Source organism: Nyctereutes procyonoides, unplaced genomic scaffold (genome assembly GCF_905146905.1).
Source record: "Nyctereutes procyonoides isolate TBG_1078 unplaced genomic scaffold, NYPRO_anot_genome, whole genome shotgun sequence".
Lineage (NCBI taxonomy): Eukaryota > Metazoa > Chordata > Mammalia > Carnivora > Canidae > Nyctereutes > Nyctereutes procyonoides.
Window position 1 is genome coordinate 18092849 of NW_026575120.1, and position 16271 is coordinate 18109119.

The window sequence follows — 16271 nt, forward strand, 5'->3', positions numbered from 1 at the left end:
GGCATTTAAAACTTTTTGAGGAAATACAGTGTACCAGGGAGATTACTATGATTATTATATGCAGGGTAACTCATGATGTCTAGAGGGTACTTCAAAGCCATGGTTCCCAAGACCCAAACCAATAAAAATCAAACAAAGAGAGACTGTGTCGAGTCCATTTGTTAAGCCAGATGGCTTAGTTCAGTGATTTTATGTAGCTGAGTTTTACCTTCTCCAGAAGTGTTAATCCAGGGGCAGTAAGCAGTGTGGCCAGAGCATAGACACCTTGCTCAGTTTCCAGATAATCGAGGACTGTTATGAAGTACTTTGTTAGAGTCTAAGGATTTTTTTTTTTTTTGAGTCTAAGGATTTTTATTGGGCAGCTATTGCTCTAAGAGTTGTGAGGTTCTTGATCATTTGTACTCCCAACTGGGAAAGCAAGGATCTGCCAGAGGGAGCTAATTTTGAATGCCTCCTGGTAATTCCCATTTGAGTCCTAGCACAGGACTGGAATGGAGGCCAGCAAAATCTAAGGGTTGGTAGGCCATGCAGGTGGTTTTTATTTTGGTTACCCTTCTCTTGTGTCCCTTTCTTTATGTACAGCCTGACTTCAAGGTTCCCTGGGTTTAGGATTGTTAACCAGAGACTGGGAAATGGACCCTCAGGATTAGGGTGTCTGACACCGTAGAGAGGGGGCCAAGTTTATTCTAGAGAAACTGACACATTGGAAATCAGAGGTGTGTAAGAGGCAGAACTATAGAACTACTGGCATTGTGGCATACCCAACGGTTGTTTGCAGGTTGTATTACCCCCCTTAGCAAAGGCCTGCGAGATACAGGTGATGGTGTTATCTTTCCAGGCCAGTGCCAGAATAAAGGACAGAGAAGGAGGAAGAAAGGATCTCGTGTTAAAAGTATGAAGTCTTGATCTGGTGGCTTAGGTGGAAGTAGTCTACGTTGGTGTTAGCTATTTCTTCCTAGTCAATTTGATTTTGAGGTCTTCAGCTGGTGTGTAGTTCCCAAAGTCTGAAGGAGCCCTTTTTAATTGGTAGACGTCAACCTACATCCCTGAAGTCTGGCTACCATCTGGTGGGTGAGGAAGACCCGGCGTTGTCCCTTCCAAGGAGATTCAAGGGCAATTAATCTTTGTCTTTATTGATTCCAAATCAGAAGGGTGGGAGAAAATTAGAAACATTAGTTTGGAGAGTTATAGCCAGATATTTGAAGAAACTATCAGGATCCAATCTAGTTTATAGGTCTATAACAAAACCTCAAAGAAAATTAACAGTACTGGAATCTAATATCTACAAAAGTGCAATTTTTCTCTCTACAGTTACCCCTATTTTTTAAGTTAAAGATAATTATAGTAAAACTGAATTGTTTGCATTGAACTTGGCCTGTTTACTTAACAGAAATGCAGCAGGAATAATGATTAGCCATGTAAGCTCCTTTTAAGACTGCTTTGTGGAACCTGTCATAAGGAATCAGATTGAACCCTTAAAAGCCTCTGAGGCCAGGAGGCCACGCCAAGGATTTACCATCAGATTTTACCTGCAATACCAATAATTTGGGTGAATTTCTCTCTTCTCAAGGTTCCCCTAAATATACTGATGTGTCTGGGCCTGTCAGGAAGTGAGTGACCTTTCTTATTCATCTGGTAAGGCTGCTAGGACCCTGTTATAAGCAAAGTACCAAATGAGTTTTTTTCCTAGCAGTTTCTTAAACTGTCTGGTCATATCTGAGTATACACATCTCTCATAAATGTGACCTTTCAGTCAAGTCCTTGGTGATATAGCCCACATTTCTAATTGTGTCCTGTTACAAGGAGAAGAGAGTCTTATTGAACTTACACAAATACCTAACTATATTACCTTGAAAAGAATACTCAAGGGTTTCTGGTTTCTAGAGGGATCAGATAGGGAGAAAAAGGAAATGCTTCACCCATACCTTTGTTACAAAGGTATGCTTTGTCAAATAGCTGTAAGTCCTAGGTAGCTTTAAAAGTTTCCTTAAATCTGGAAAGGAAAAACAAAACATGGAGGAACCAGCAGTGTTTCAAACAAAAGTTCATAATCATCCTCCTTGGGTTATTCAGTCCCATTTAATTATATTTGTTCTGCTTTAATCCACTTCTTCCATTATTTCTGGAAATTCTTACTAAGGACAGTTTTATGATGATCTTAAAGTTATCAGAATCCTGTACTTGCCAAAGTTCTTTCCAAAGTCCAAGCCCATTCTCCTTGAAGGTGGAGCACATGTGCAGAAACACTTTCTAAAGAGCATCAGAGTAGAATAGTAACTCTCTGCAAGTGACAAAGACTTAAAAATACCTACTGTTACAGAACTGATGAGAGTTCATTTGATAAGGAAATTTAGTGATTTCTGTGATAACATTTTAGGATAATAACTGGAATTGTTACTGGTAATATTCTTCTAATACATGAAGATTTCCAGGAATTTCATAGTTTCTGGAACACTTACATACCTAGACAAATGCAGTATAAGGAAAGCTTAATATTACTCCTTATTTGACAGTGCTTTCCATATAATTTAACATAGCAAATAAGTCCATTTAGTTTTACATACTCTTTGTATAGAGAAAATAAATCTTGAGATGTTCCAGGAGCCCTCTGCAAAATACCAGGTAGTTCAGGATCAGAAAGACTTCATTTAGACCAATAGTCCAAGAAAACTTTGTCATTTTAACAGAGAGAAAACCAAATTCTAATTTTGCACCAGTTTCTTTTTGATATTAAAACTTTTTTATTCAAATAAATTCATTTTAATCTTAGCTAACCTGACCATACATGAAATTCTTTGCCCAAAGATTCCTTTTTTAAAAACCTACATCTTTTTTTACATTCACATTTTGTCCTATGTTTTTCCTCTTTCCTATTCTGAAATAACTAGCTTCACGTCGGGACAAAATGTCTTTTCCTTCAACAAAAATGCCTCTCCATTCCTCATACCTTCTCTTACCAAAAGCACACACCCTGCTTTCCTTGGGTGCAGAGATGTTTCTCTTATTATTTCCAGTAGCTTTGATTACATATTATTTAGAATTTTTAACCTTTAGAAACCTTAGTTTCTAGTGAAAACTAAAACTTAAGCACTTTAACAGGCTGTAAACTGCCTATTGCACCAATATTTGTTATGTTGGCAAATGTATGAATATATTTAATAATTTTTAGAAGCATACGTTTCTGTTTAGACTACCAAGGAAAGCTCCATGAGACATCAAAGTCAGCCATCATCCTGTTATTTTTCCTGTTGATGATATAAGATAGATATCATATGAATATATGACAATTTATATTATGATAATATGAGGTTATTTGATTAATAAACATATTTAGAATAAATGTATGTCTGCATTAAATTCAGTACTGACAACGCTGAAGACATGTCTATTTTAATTAAACCAAGAAACTTAAATTAACTTTAACACCAAGTATTTTCCCAGAACGTGTGAACCTGAAAGGCATTTGAGGTTAGTTTCTCTTATAGTTCTGAGAATTTTAGGAATACTTACATCATATAAATGCTTGTTTGTTTTTAAGCCAATTAAATAGAGCTCTTTTGCATATTAATTTTGGCAGTACCATTCAGAGGAAGAAAATCCTACACATCTACAACACACATATGTATAGACAAATGTAATTGTGTAGACATATGCAAACAGAGACCTTATAGCTTTCACTTTAAAATTTTAGCAGTAAGATGAGTATGATAATGCAAAACTCCTTAGTTTATAAAGGATCATTTGGATCCAAGTCAGGCTTCTGGGAGATGAAATAAGGTTATCTAGATGTCTAAAGCTTTTTCTACCAATATTTGTATGAAAGACACTTAAGATTTGTAGCTGTCCTTAAAAGTAATTGTATGGAAGCTGTGGATCAGATTTGGGATAAGGGAGCTTCTGTAGCAATTTTTATTTGTAAAAAACCTCCCCCGATTTTTTTTTCTTCAGTCCTAGGAATTGGGGATGGTCTAGATAAGAGTTCTTAGGTAAAGCATTTACCTCTCAAAGGCACAGAGAAAGAACTTAAGTTCCTCCAAGAAGTACTTTTGTTCCCTAGGGTCAGAATTTTCACAATCCTTACAAGCCTTTTGAGAAAAGTAGGAGAGGTTTAGAAATTGGTAAAAAGGACAGGTGGACTTTAAATTGTTTCTGGAGCTGCATTTCTGGTTTTGCAAAGACTCGTAAGATAAGGACAGTTGGTTTTAATATCTCAAGGAATTGGGCTGTAACTTAAATGATACCATAGGTTGGCCCACTCATTTAAGCCACATTATCTGCAGTTTACTTTTTTTTAACATCAGGGAGAAGATTTCCAACTAAAATAAAAAAGAGGGATCCCTGGGTGGTGCAGCGGTTTAGCGCCTGCCTTTGGCCCAGGGCGCGATCCTGGAGATCCGGGATCGAATGCCACATCGGGCTCCCGGTGCATGGAGCCTGCTTCTCCCTCTGCCTGTGTCTCTGCCTCTCTCTCTCTCTCTCTCTCTCTCTGTGTGACTATCATAAATAAATAAAAATAAAAAAAAATAAAAAAGATTGAGGTTCTGGATTTAGAGCTGTTTGTCTTTGCAGTGTTTTAGTAAATCCCTCCACAAAGGCTTCAGAAGTTTTTTCTTTTCCTCTGGATATGTAGTTTTATTTTAGCTTAGGGGAGAAGCAATTCCTGTCAGGGTCTGATTATCAGCTTCCAATTTGGCCAACTTCTGACCGGTGTTATTTTTAAAAAGTCCTTTCAGGGGCTCCTGGCCAGCTCATTTGGTAGAGTGTGGGACTCTTGATCTCAGGGTTGTCAGTTAAAGCCCCATGTTGGGTGTAGATATTACTTTAAAAAGATCCTTTCAAATATTTTGTCAAATTTGAGCTGGGACAAACAGTAAATATTCCTGGTAGTCTTGAACGATCCTTTGGACTCAAGAGGCCTTCCCAGGAAGGATGCAAAAGACATTTTCTTTTCCTCTCTCTACTGCTTACTCTAGAGAGGTATCAGAAAGATATCTAACTCTAGTATGAAGTCTCAGCTTAGCTGGCTTCTGCCAATCTTTAAGAATCCCATTTGTAGGGATCCCTGGGTGGCGCAGCGGTTTAGCGCCTGCCTTTGGCCCAGGGTGCGATCCTGGAGACCCGGGATCGAGTCCCACGTCGGGCTCCCGGTGCATGGAGCCTGCTTCTCCCTCTGCCTATGTCTCTGCCTCGCTCTCTCTGTGTGTGACTATCATAAATAAATAAAAGTTTAAAGAAAAAAAGAATCCCATCTGTAGACTCTGAGTGGGGTTTAAAGTAGAGAGTGTAGCTCCAGTGTCTACCAGAATTTGGTAAGGGTTTTTAGTTAGTTCTTATTTCAGGTTCTACTTAGCTATTTAAGAGAATAGCATAGCACTTTTACCAGAAAATCCCTCAGCCTCTCACCAGTAGGGGCCCTCCTTCTGAGGCAGATATGGGGCATTCAAGTTGATGTTGAAGAATGTGAACTAAACCTTTAAGAAAACCTTTTTTTCTGTTGTCCCTGTTGATTGCAAATGAAACATTGATTTCCTGGCCAGTTTTTTTTTTTAAGATTTTATTTATTTATTCATGAGAGGCAGAGACAGAGGCAGAGAAGCAGGCTTCCCACAGGGAGCCTAATGCGGGACTCAATCTCAGGACCCCAGGATCACTCCCTGAGCCAAAGGCAGCCATTCAACCACTGAGCCACCCACATGCCCCTCCTGCCAGTTTTTTGATGATGCAGCCCTGGGAGGGTGCAATACAGAAGACCTAGGTGTTGTTTTGTTTTGTTATGTTTTTTTGTTTGTTTATTAAGAGAGAGGGAGCGTGTAAGCAGGGGGAGGGACAGAGGTAGAGGGCAAGAGAATCCCAAGCAGCTCCACACTCACAGCACAGAGCCCAGCACAGAGTTTATCCCACAACCCTCAGATCACGACCCAAGCCAAAATCAAAGGTTGGACACTCAACCAACTGAGCCATCCAAATACCCCTAGGTGGTGTTTAGACACCTCTTGTGTCTAATTTTTCATTAGCTTATTTGCAGTGAAACTTTCAGTGAAGCTATTTTGGAATCTTGAAGCCTTTTTGGAAGCTTTTATGCATCAAGTAAAATAGGTATCTTGTTCTATTTGTTTGATTTGGGAATCCTTGCTTTTAAGTATACTTCTTTAAAAAAGGATCTGGTTCAATTGGAATGTTCCCCATATTGGCCTTTGTAATTCTAGGTTGTCTTTAGTAAGATCTTGCCATTTTCGTAGATATTTATAGCTTCCCAAACTATAGTCCTTAGTCATTAAATAAGCAGATTGCTGGAAGGTGGTGCACTGAACTCTGGAATTTAAGGGTTATTTTAAAATTTTTATTTATTTTATTAATTTTTATTTTTTTAAAGCTAAGGCTTTGATTCTCTTGGAGCCAACCTAGTACCTAAGGGAATGCACTGCTGGCTTGGTGATTATAAGGTGTTTTACAGGGTACTTCATCACATGGAAATTTTCTTGAGGTTGCAGGTGCCCTAGTGTCAATCTAGCTCATTCTGTAGCCAATTTATTCTTAAATTGGGAGACTAGCTTAAGACCCAGGAGTCTCAAGAGTTAGGTAGAATGCGTTCTGATTGCTTTTAAATGCTCAGTTGTGCCCACTGGTTTTGTGGATTTGGGCTTCTGAGGTTAACAGTAGCCTTCATCTACACAAATCACATGGGACCCAGTCTGAGCCTGGTTGGTAACCACCACCGATTCCTAACATGGACCTGGGGCTGGGGCAAGGACTAAAGCAGCAGACTCCAAGGAATGGGCCCTGTGGGCTGGGATCCTAAACAAACGAGGAACTGTGAACTGAGCCACCAGCAGCTCCCAAGGTGGAATCTGAGGATTGAACCAAGGGCTGGGGATTTCAATCAGATGGGGAACTCTGGAAAGCCGGTTAGATGGGGAGCCATCTAACTGCCAATTAGTACAGAGAGTGGAGCTGAGCACTGAGAGGAACATACCAATGGCCCGTGGAGAACAGCAAGAAGGAGAGCTCAAAGGGGTCATGGGTGCCATACCTGTATTTTTGTTTCCCCATGTTATCGGAAGTTTCCTTCGGATCCCACAGTTGTCACTACATATGTTGAAAGACAAAATTCAACTGAGTAAATTGTAAAGTTCTTGTTGGCTTTATTCAACAATTCATGAACTGGGTGGTAGCATCCCATCTAGCAAATAGAAAGGAGCTCAGGGGAGGTGTACAGAGTGAAAGGATTTTACAGTCAGAAGGGGGAGGGGCAAGGAAGTCACTAGCAGAGAGAGGATTGTTTCAGGCAAGGTCACCTTCCTTTGAGGGATGGCAGGGGTCTGTCAGGCAGACCACCTCATTAGTGCTGACCAGGTAGTTCCAGACTGACTAGTTAAGATTACATTCCCAGGACAGGCTGGAAATATGGTTAGGCTAGGTATTGAGTCCCTGTTGGTGATATGACCTTAGTGCAAGGGATGCCATTTTGGACCTGTTTCGTTTTTAACATAGTTTTTATCAAGTGAACAAACATCCTGTTGTACTTCTTAGTCATTGGTGACTTAAGTCAGTTGATGACTGTCTTTCTTTTCTCCTCTAATCTCCATGTCCATTTCTTGGTCCATTTATCTTTCCATTTCTTTTCCATGAAATGTATCAGACAAGAATGTTCTTCATGGACTTTAGTAAATCCCTTTAAATTTGGGGTATAGTCGGTAGGGATTCATGGATATAACTCTTTACTGCTTTTCTACATGGAAATATAGCTGGTTCTGGCGGCTCTCTGATTTGTGGTTTGTAATCTGAAAAAAATATACAAGAGCTGTGATTTGAAATTCTGGTTCATCAGTAAGAACTCTTGAGTTATATCTTTTATGTCTCCTCATGAGCTAAGGGAGAGCTGGGGTAACTACCTGGATGCCAATCCTGACAAGGATAACTGAGGAGACTGTTCTCCTGTGGCGAGCCCTTAACCTGGACCCACTCTGTGGTATCCAGTCTAGGAAATGCCACTGTGTAGCTTAAAAATTCACACTGAGTAGGTGCTTCTCACAATGCTCTTCTAGAACTAGAATGAGAAATTTTTTAGGCTTTCTGCTTTGTGTTGTGGTTTTCCATTTTTATACACAGTCACTCTCACTAAGGGTTTGGATTTTTAATAAACTTCAGGTGCTAAAGTATTTTTCTTCATCTCAAATTCTCATTTTCCATCCAGTTAAATTAGGTTCTCTCATCTCAGGACAAGTTTGACTCATTTTGTGATACTGCTCCTCAGGTTCTATTTGTAAAATGGAACACAGTCAGGCTCTGCCTCCTACAGACTGATCCTGTAAGGGGAGCTGTTTCAGTTGTTGCCAATCGAAATTTCAACTATCTTACTCAGTCCCGCAAACTACATAGAACAATGCTTGAAGAATTCCTTAATTCTAGACTTAATATGAAGTTGACAAAGTATTTGAGAACAAATGCCCTGAGATGAGGGTTAAAGTTTATTATGCACAGTTGCTTAAATGTAAATAGACAGCTATTAATAGTAATCAGCGGATTAGTAACCAGCTTGCATCCCTCCTCACTAAAGATCAGATGACAATTCCTGATCAGCCTGGTGTAGAGAATAGTGCTTTCAGGCTGGTCTGAATGCTCTTCTCCATCACCAGCCCCAAGCAGCGGGGCTTCTTGGGATATCTCACTAGCTTGGGGCCCATGCTATATGAAGTGAGATGTGCATATCTGACTTCAGAGGAGTTATCTTAGCCTGGGCGTATGTACTTGCTTAAAACACAGTGAGTATCAACTTTCACATATTCTGCTTTTGAGCAGACCAGCCCATGCTTTTTTTTTTTTTTTTTTTTTTAAATAGCTCATACCCTGACACTCTTGTCATGCACCAGAATGGGCCTTTGTGAGGCAGTCAGTCTGCACACTCTCAGGCAGCCAGAGTTCTGGTTCAGCTGCACCATCCCTGCATGCAAGGCTTGTTTGTGTAGTTATTTGAATATTTGGCTGTACTTTGCCTTGATTCTTTTTTTTTTTAAGATTTTATTTATTCATTCACGAGACACACATAGAGAGAGAGGCAGAGACACAGGCAGAGGAAGAAGCAGGCTCCATGCAGGGAGCCCAATCCCGGGACTCCAGGATCATGCCCTGGGCCGAAGGCAGGCACTAAACCACTGAGCCACCCAGGGATCCCAATTCTTTTTTTTTTTTTTTTTTTTTTTTTTTAGGATTTTATTTATTTATAAGAGCATGAGGAGGGAGGAGAGAGGGAGAAGCAGACTCCTCACTGAGTAGTAGGGAGCCTGACACAGGACTTGATCCTGGGACCTTGAGATTATGAGCTGAGCTGAAGGTAGATGCTGAACTAACCGAGCCACCCAAATCCCCCTTTTGCCTTGATTCTTTAATAAAAATGAGTAAAACACAGGGGCACCTGAGTGGCTCATTCAGTGAAGTGTCCAGCTCTTGATTTTGGCTCAGAATCATGGGATGGAACCCAGTGTCTGGCTCCATGGTTAGCACAGAGTCTGCTTAAGAGTCTCTCCCTCTACCCCTATCCCCCTCCCCTTGCATTCTAAGAAAAAAAATTAGTAAAATAGATGCGTGCCACTCAGAAGTATCAGTCTTTTTTTTTTTTTTTAAGATTCTCTTTGTTTATTTGAGAGAGAGAGAGAGAGAGAGCAAGTATACACAAGTGAGGGGAAGTGCAGAGGGAGAGGGACAAGCAGACTCCCCACTGAGCAGGGACCCTGATGCAGGGGCTCCATCCCAGAGATCATGACGAGAGCCAAAAGCAGACACTTAACCAACTGAGCCACCCAGGTGCCCCCAGGAGTATCAGTCTTTAAGAGTTAATACAGTCAGGAACAGGCGAGGTTGGAACATTTTACAGTCTTTCACTTCATTTGGACATTTGTTGGACCTAAGCCAGTCCCCTGTATTCAGTTATGAAAGAAAAATAAGGAACAGTATAAAATACTGGAACCATGTGGTCAAAGTCTGGGTGAAAAGGGCAGATGTAATTAGAGGTTTTGTAATTAATTTAATATTCTGAGATGGAACTCCCCTAGTAGGATGGAAGTCATTTGTTTATCTGGCTTTGACTTTCAGAAAACCTTCAGCATGAAGTCTTTATGCAGCGTGTCTGACCCCTTGGTTTTTATGGAAGGCCTTCTGCTCTGTAGAGCCGACAAGGAAGGCTGCCGGCATCTCTGGTTTGCCTGCGTTCTGTCTGGTGTGATGAGAACGAGAGAGAGAGAGAGAGAGAGAGAGAGAGAGAGAGAGAGAGAGAGAGAGAGAGAGTGTGTGTGGTGGGGATAGTGGCAGCACAGGGGAGTCTCCTTGTTGAACCTCTTAGTGTTGTCATTGCTTATTAAGATTCTTTTTTTAAAAAATCTTTATTTCTTTTAAGAGAGAGAGCACACAAGTAAGGAGGGGCAAAGGTTGAAGGAGAGGGAGAATCCCAAGCAGGCTCCATTCCCAGAGCAGAGCCTGACATGGGGCTCGATCTCACGACCCCAAGATCATGACCTGAGCCAAAAATCAAGCCACCCAAGCACCCCATTGCTAATGATCTCTTTAAAACAAAGAAACCCAGATGCCTGGGTGGCTCAGTGGTTGAGCATCTGCTTTTGCCTTAGGTCGTGATCCCAGGGTCCTGGGATGGAGTTCCCCATTGGGCTCCCTGCATGGAGCCTGCTTCTCCCTCTCCCTGGTACTCTGCCTTTCTCTGTGTCTCTCATGAACAAATAAAATCTTTTTTTAAAAAAAATAATAAAGAAGCCCCATCTTTGACATTCTTCTGACTCATATTATCTGTATCTGAGTTATATTCTCTAGAAACTTAAATGATTTTGAAATCAGTGCCTGTGATAATGTGGCTCTGTTATCATTTGTCCAGCTGTTCCCTAATTAAGGACTTAGAGTTCATTTCTAAGTATTGTACTCCAAGGTATGCAATAAGCATCCTTGTCTGTATGTTATGAAGCTTTTGACTTTATAAGTAGATTACTCGAGGTGGAAGTAACGGGTCAAATGATGTGTACATTTTAAGACTTAATAGATATCCTTCCCAAAAAGGCATAGCAATTTTTACTCCCTCCAGCCATGTAGAGAAATGCCTTTATTTCTCATCTAAAATTCTTGCTGGTTGAAGAGGTGGGAAAAGGCATTTCATTTTTCTCTAATTGCACTTTGTGGACTATTCACGAGCTCGAGCAACTTGATATAGAGTTGTTCGCCATTTGCATTTCTTGAGTCGATTGCTGCCTTTTCTCCTGAGCTGCTTTCTTACTAATTTGAAAGAACTTTTTGTCCATTAAGCATATTTACTTTTTGTCGTGTGTGTTGCAGATATTTCTTTCTCAGCCTTTTTGTCTTTTGACTTTGTGAATAGTGTCATGTTGCCATAAACTTTTAAAACTTTTAAATGTTATTTGTATGGCTCTTCTTTATGCCACCTACTTTCCTCACTTAATGCTAGTTTTTTTTCCCCTCCCTAAATTGATCCCATGGTATTTTAGAGTTTCTGTTGTTAATGTGGATGGGATTTTTTTTTTCTTTTTCTAGTTCAGCTGGATATAGCTGACATAGAGAAAAGCTGTTCATTTGAATATACTTGTTTTGTTTGCAGGTTGCTAAATTCTTTCTAGCTTTGAGTCTATTGAGTTTCTAAGCATAGTCACATCATCTCCAAACAAAGATAATTTTATCACCTTCCAATGCCTACTCCATTTTTTTTTCTTTTGCAGTACAACGAGCTCTGGGATTTCCGTTAAAGTTATTAAACCTCTTTTATGGGTGAAAATCACATCCAGTGTGGAGCCCAGCTGCATCAGGAGCTGTTTGGCTCTGTGCCATGGCCTTCCTGTATGGCATCCTCACATCTCTGCACAACCAGGGTTGTGTAGGCTCCTTCCTTCCCAGCTGGATTCTGAGCTCTTTGAAGTTGGGCATCATGTCTCTTATGTCCCTCCCGGAGCTTGGCAGAGAAGCAGGCACCTAATAAATATGTTGGGTCTATCAAGTGCAGGGACAGAGCCCCTCATCTCTTCTTCCTTGCAGCTGGCTCTGACATCTCTCACCCTGTGGAGTTTAGACTTTGGAGCCTCTGCACCAGCGACGTTCTCCCTTCTCAGACTTTATCAGCATCACCTGGAGAGCTTGTTAAAACACAGATTGTGGGGTCACTGCTAACGTTGCAGATTTAGCAGGTCTGGATCCCAGAATTTTGCTTTTTTTACCAGCTTAGATGCTGCTGGTCCGGGCAATACAGTTTGAGAACCACTGCGCTAGGCTAATTGGTGACTTTGTGGACAGAAGGCTAAGAATTTGTTGTGTGAAAAAGCCAGATTCTTGTGGTGATCCAAATTCTCCAGTAACCAAGTCCCTCTTCACTTCATCCCAGGAGCTTCTGCCCCAGGCCCTGTCCCTCCATGTGAGTCTGTGCACTGAAAGAGTGTGTGTTAGGGGACACACAGTATTCCTCTTTCACAGGATGGGAGATTTTGAAATAAAATCTACTTTTTTAGGTTTAATGAAAATTGACTCCCCTTTCCACCCTCTCAGCCTCTGCACTTAGATACCTTCATGAAAACAGAATCATACATCGGGATCTAAAGCCAGAAAACATCGTCCTGCAGCAAGGAGAGCAAAGAGTGAGTGACCTTCCTGGAAAAGTCCTCAGGGGACTGCCTCAGGGAGCTGCTCTGGTAGAAAAAGAACACCCTTTATATCTTTGTTGATAATTGCATTTCCTTGACTTTGTATTTGCTTTGATTCTCTGGGAACACTTTTTGATTTGAAATGGAGTTCAGCAAAAAGCTCTTGCTTGCAGATGGAGGCAAGTCTGAATGGATCACATTGTTAATTGCCCAAGTTGCAGGAATCTGATAAGGCAAATAATGTTTCTCTTCCCACCTCCGCCCCAGCCTTTGGGACCAGTACCTCTTAGAAATAGACTTTCTGTTTCCTGTGTGTTTGAGAGCACAATGTTTGATGCTAACCTGGAAACCAGCTCTCAACTTGCATTGGATGTGACACAGAGGAGGCATTTGGAGCTGGCACCTGCCCATAGAGTCTGACCCAGCCTTCAGTCTCCCTAGAGCTCCTTGGGGCCCTCCTCAGGGGCCCTCCTGCTTGGGTGTGGGGGTTACCTCCCCACACAGCACCACACCTTGGCACTGTGCCCTTTCACAGCCTTGTTTTGTTTGGCTGGGGGTGACAAGCAAGGGGTCTGCTGAGAGGAATATAGTAATATAGTAATCCAGCTCAGTCCATCAACATTTTTGGGCCTGACCCGTGACTATTCATAGGGTTCACCTTTGTTTTGGTTCATACTCATTCTTGCCAGTGTTCTAAGATTTGAGAACTTAAGGGTATTTCCTGAGAAGGTCTTTAACCTCATAAAGTTCAGATTTAGCAGTCTTGAGGGCTGGGGCATAGTCCATTCATATTGACCTTCCACTAGTGATTAGTTGCAGAGCCAAGGAGAACATGTATCTTTTTTTAGCCTTTTTACTGTGCGTGTTTTCTCTTGCCTTATATCTGCCATATTGAAGGGAGCCTTCTTTGGTGGTTCTTAGGAACTCAGGATCTAATACTACTGGGGAATTCAGAAATATCCTCTGCTTTTGTCAGCAATCAGTTCTTATAAGAAGACAGTGTATTTTCATAATCCTCCAATTTCTCCTTTTTTTTTTCCAGTTAATACACAAAATTATTGACCTAGGATATGCCAAGGAACTGGATCAGGGCAGTCTTTGTACTTCCTTTGTGGGGACCCTGCAATACCTGGTAAGAAATGAGATTTAGATTTATGTGTTTGCTTATCAGCTTCTCTCTGATGGCTGAACTTGAGCGGCTCCTCTCTGTCCTTGCCTTCTAGTATTTAAATTTTGCCAGCTCTTTAGACGGTTCCCAAATACATAGGAATTGTTGTATGACAGAGATATAATCTGTTCAAGTCAGCACTTTTTTTTTTTAATTTGAGAGAAGATTAGAGAGAGTGTGTGCTCAAGTGGAGAGGGGCAGAAGGAGAGGGGGAAGCAGACTCCCTGCTGAGCAGGGAACCCCATAAGGGACTTGATCCCAGGACCCTGAGATCATGACCTGAGCCAAAGGCAGATGCTTAACTGACTGAGCCACCCAGGTGTTCCTCAAGTTAGCACTTTTTGCCAGTGGAGGCCCAATGGAAGGATATGGTTATCTTCTTTGATATCAGAAGGGCTTTGCTAGTATGTGCCCTTCTACACATCCCATAATGTCTTGGGTTTCAATATTTTATCTGAAAATAAAGAGTTTAAACTAGATCCAAGCTGGTCCGTAGAAGCCACAGTTTCCATGTGTTGTCTCGGCCACCAAGAAGGAGCCGAGTTCCTATTTGTACATCATTTGGTCTAAATATTGGGGTTCTATTTTAGTCACTCATTCACTCAGTAAATGCCGACTGAGTATTATAGTTTGTGTCTGTGTGCCAGGCACTGTGCTGGGAGCTGGCGATGCAATGGGAAAGAGACTGGCATTTCCTTGGTCTTTAGGAGCTTGGAGTTTGGTGAGAGAGCAGGCATTACCCCCCACACTTACACAGAAACTAAGAAACTACAATTGTGACAAGTGCTACAAAGGGAAAGGGTGGGGTGTCATAAAAATATGTATTAGGAGGACCTCACCTAGTCTGGGACTGGAAGGGGCTGGAGGTAGGGAAAAGGAGAAGGGATTGAAGAAAAGGATGTATGTAGTCCATGGAGGACCAGAAAGACACTGAAGGGTTTAAATTTGGAGAGGGATTGGGATTACCCCTTGAAAAGATGAGTCTTGATGCATTGTGGAGGATGAATTGCACTGAACAAGAGTAAATAGCGGGTAAGTAGTAAGGAGGCTGTTGTGATAAGAAGCTCAGAGCTGGTAGTAGCATTGAGGATGTAGAAAATAAGTCAAGAAATGCCTAGCAAACATTATATAGTCTCATTCATTTGGGGAATATAAAAAATAGTGAAAGGGAATAAAGGGGAAAGGAGAAAAAATGAGTAGGAAATACCAGAAAGGGAGACAGAACATTAGAGACTCCTAACTCTGGGAAACAAACAAGGGGTGGTGGAAAGGGAGGTGGGCGGGGGGTGGGGGTGACTGGGTGATGGGCACTGAGGGGGGCACTTGATGGGATGAGCACTGGGTGTTATGCTATATGTTGGCAAATTGAACTCCAATAAAAAAATAAAAAATAAATTAAAAAAATTAAAATTAAAATTAAAAAAAAAAAAAAAAAAGAAATGCCTAGCAAGAGACTCAATAAGACTTGGTAATAGATTGCTTGTGGATGGTAACAACCAGTAAAATTTTGGTTAATCGAGGGGTCTGCAGTTTAATGAACAAACAAAAAAAGGTTGAAAGCCACTGGGCTAAATAAGCTTAAATATTTTATCTAGTTCTTAAAAAATAAGAAGAAATTCTTTGATGTCTCTTTGAGTGCATTTATACTTCCTGCTTATCCTACCAAGTAGGGTAATAGGCTCCATCGCTTTATGACCTGCTCTCTGGATAGAGGTCTCAGAGTGGTGACCCATGGGGGGCTGTGATTTAGGCCCCTGCCCTGTGTCCATATCATGTAATTACATAGGTCCTACTGAGCATACTCTGGGAGCCTCATGGGTTCAGCAGGAGTGACGTGAGGTGACCCCGTGCTCTGACCAGGATGCTCAGTCAAATCTTCACCTTTAAAAACTAAAGCTTCTGTCTATAACCAGATACAGAGATTGATCTGACCCTTCCCCAGTTTTTCCTCGTTTTTGGCACTCCTTGACCCTTCCATAAGGGTCACACTTCTAGCCAGACAGTCCATGGTCCTGTCTCCCTGCCTGGGCTTGTGATGGTCCTTTCTGGAATGTCCCCTCACAGACACTTATGTGAGGAGCCTTCTTCTGACCCAGGTTCTGTTCTGTGCTTCAAAGCTTTGCTTGGTTACTTCAGCTGTGTCTGCTTGGGCAACAGTCCTGCATCTGGCTGATTGTAAATATCCCATCTCATTGTATGACCACATTCCTAAATCACATCAGTTTAAGAGACTTGGTCATCATTTAATGTGTGTGTATGCATTTGGTGTGTATAGCCTGGTGTCATTTTCCTTTGTTGTATGTAAGCTATCTTCCCACCTGGACACTGCACCCAAGAAAAGGGCATATGATGTTCTCTGGTCTACCCAAAACACCACTAGGGGCCCTTGTATCAATATCAGGAGTGAATGAAGTGCCAAAAAATTCTAGACACCACCAGTTACACATGTGGTCACCTCCTCA

General features: G+C 41.4%; 1 protein-coding gene across 2 annotated transcripts in view; it reads left to right on the forward strand.

Moving 5' to 3' along the window:
- IKBKB (inhibitor of nuclear factor kappa B kinase subunit beta) overlaps window positions 1–16271 on the forward strand; it is a 61241-nt gene that overhangs the window by 22736 nt on the left and 22234 nt on the right. For both annotated transcript variants that reach the window (XM_055334961.1, XM_055334962.1), the window contains exons 6-7: window positions 12547–12635; window positions 13684–13773. In XM_055334961.1, coding sequence (XP_055190936.1) covers window positions 12547–12635; window positions 13684–13773 — 179 coding nt within the window. The remainder of the gene's footprint in view (window positions 1–12546; window positions 12636–13683; window positions 13774–16271) is intronic.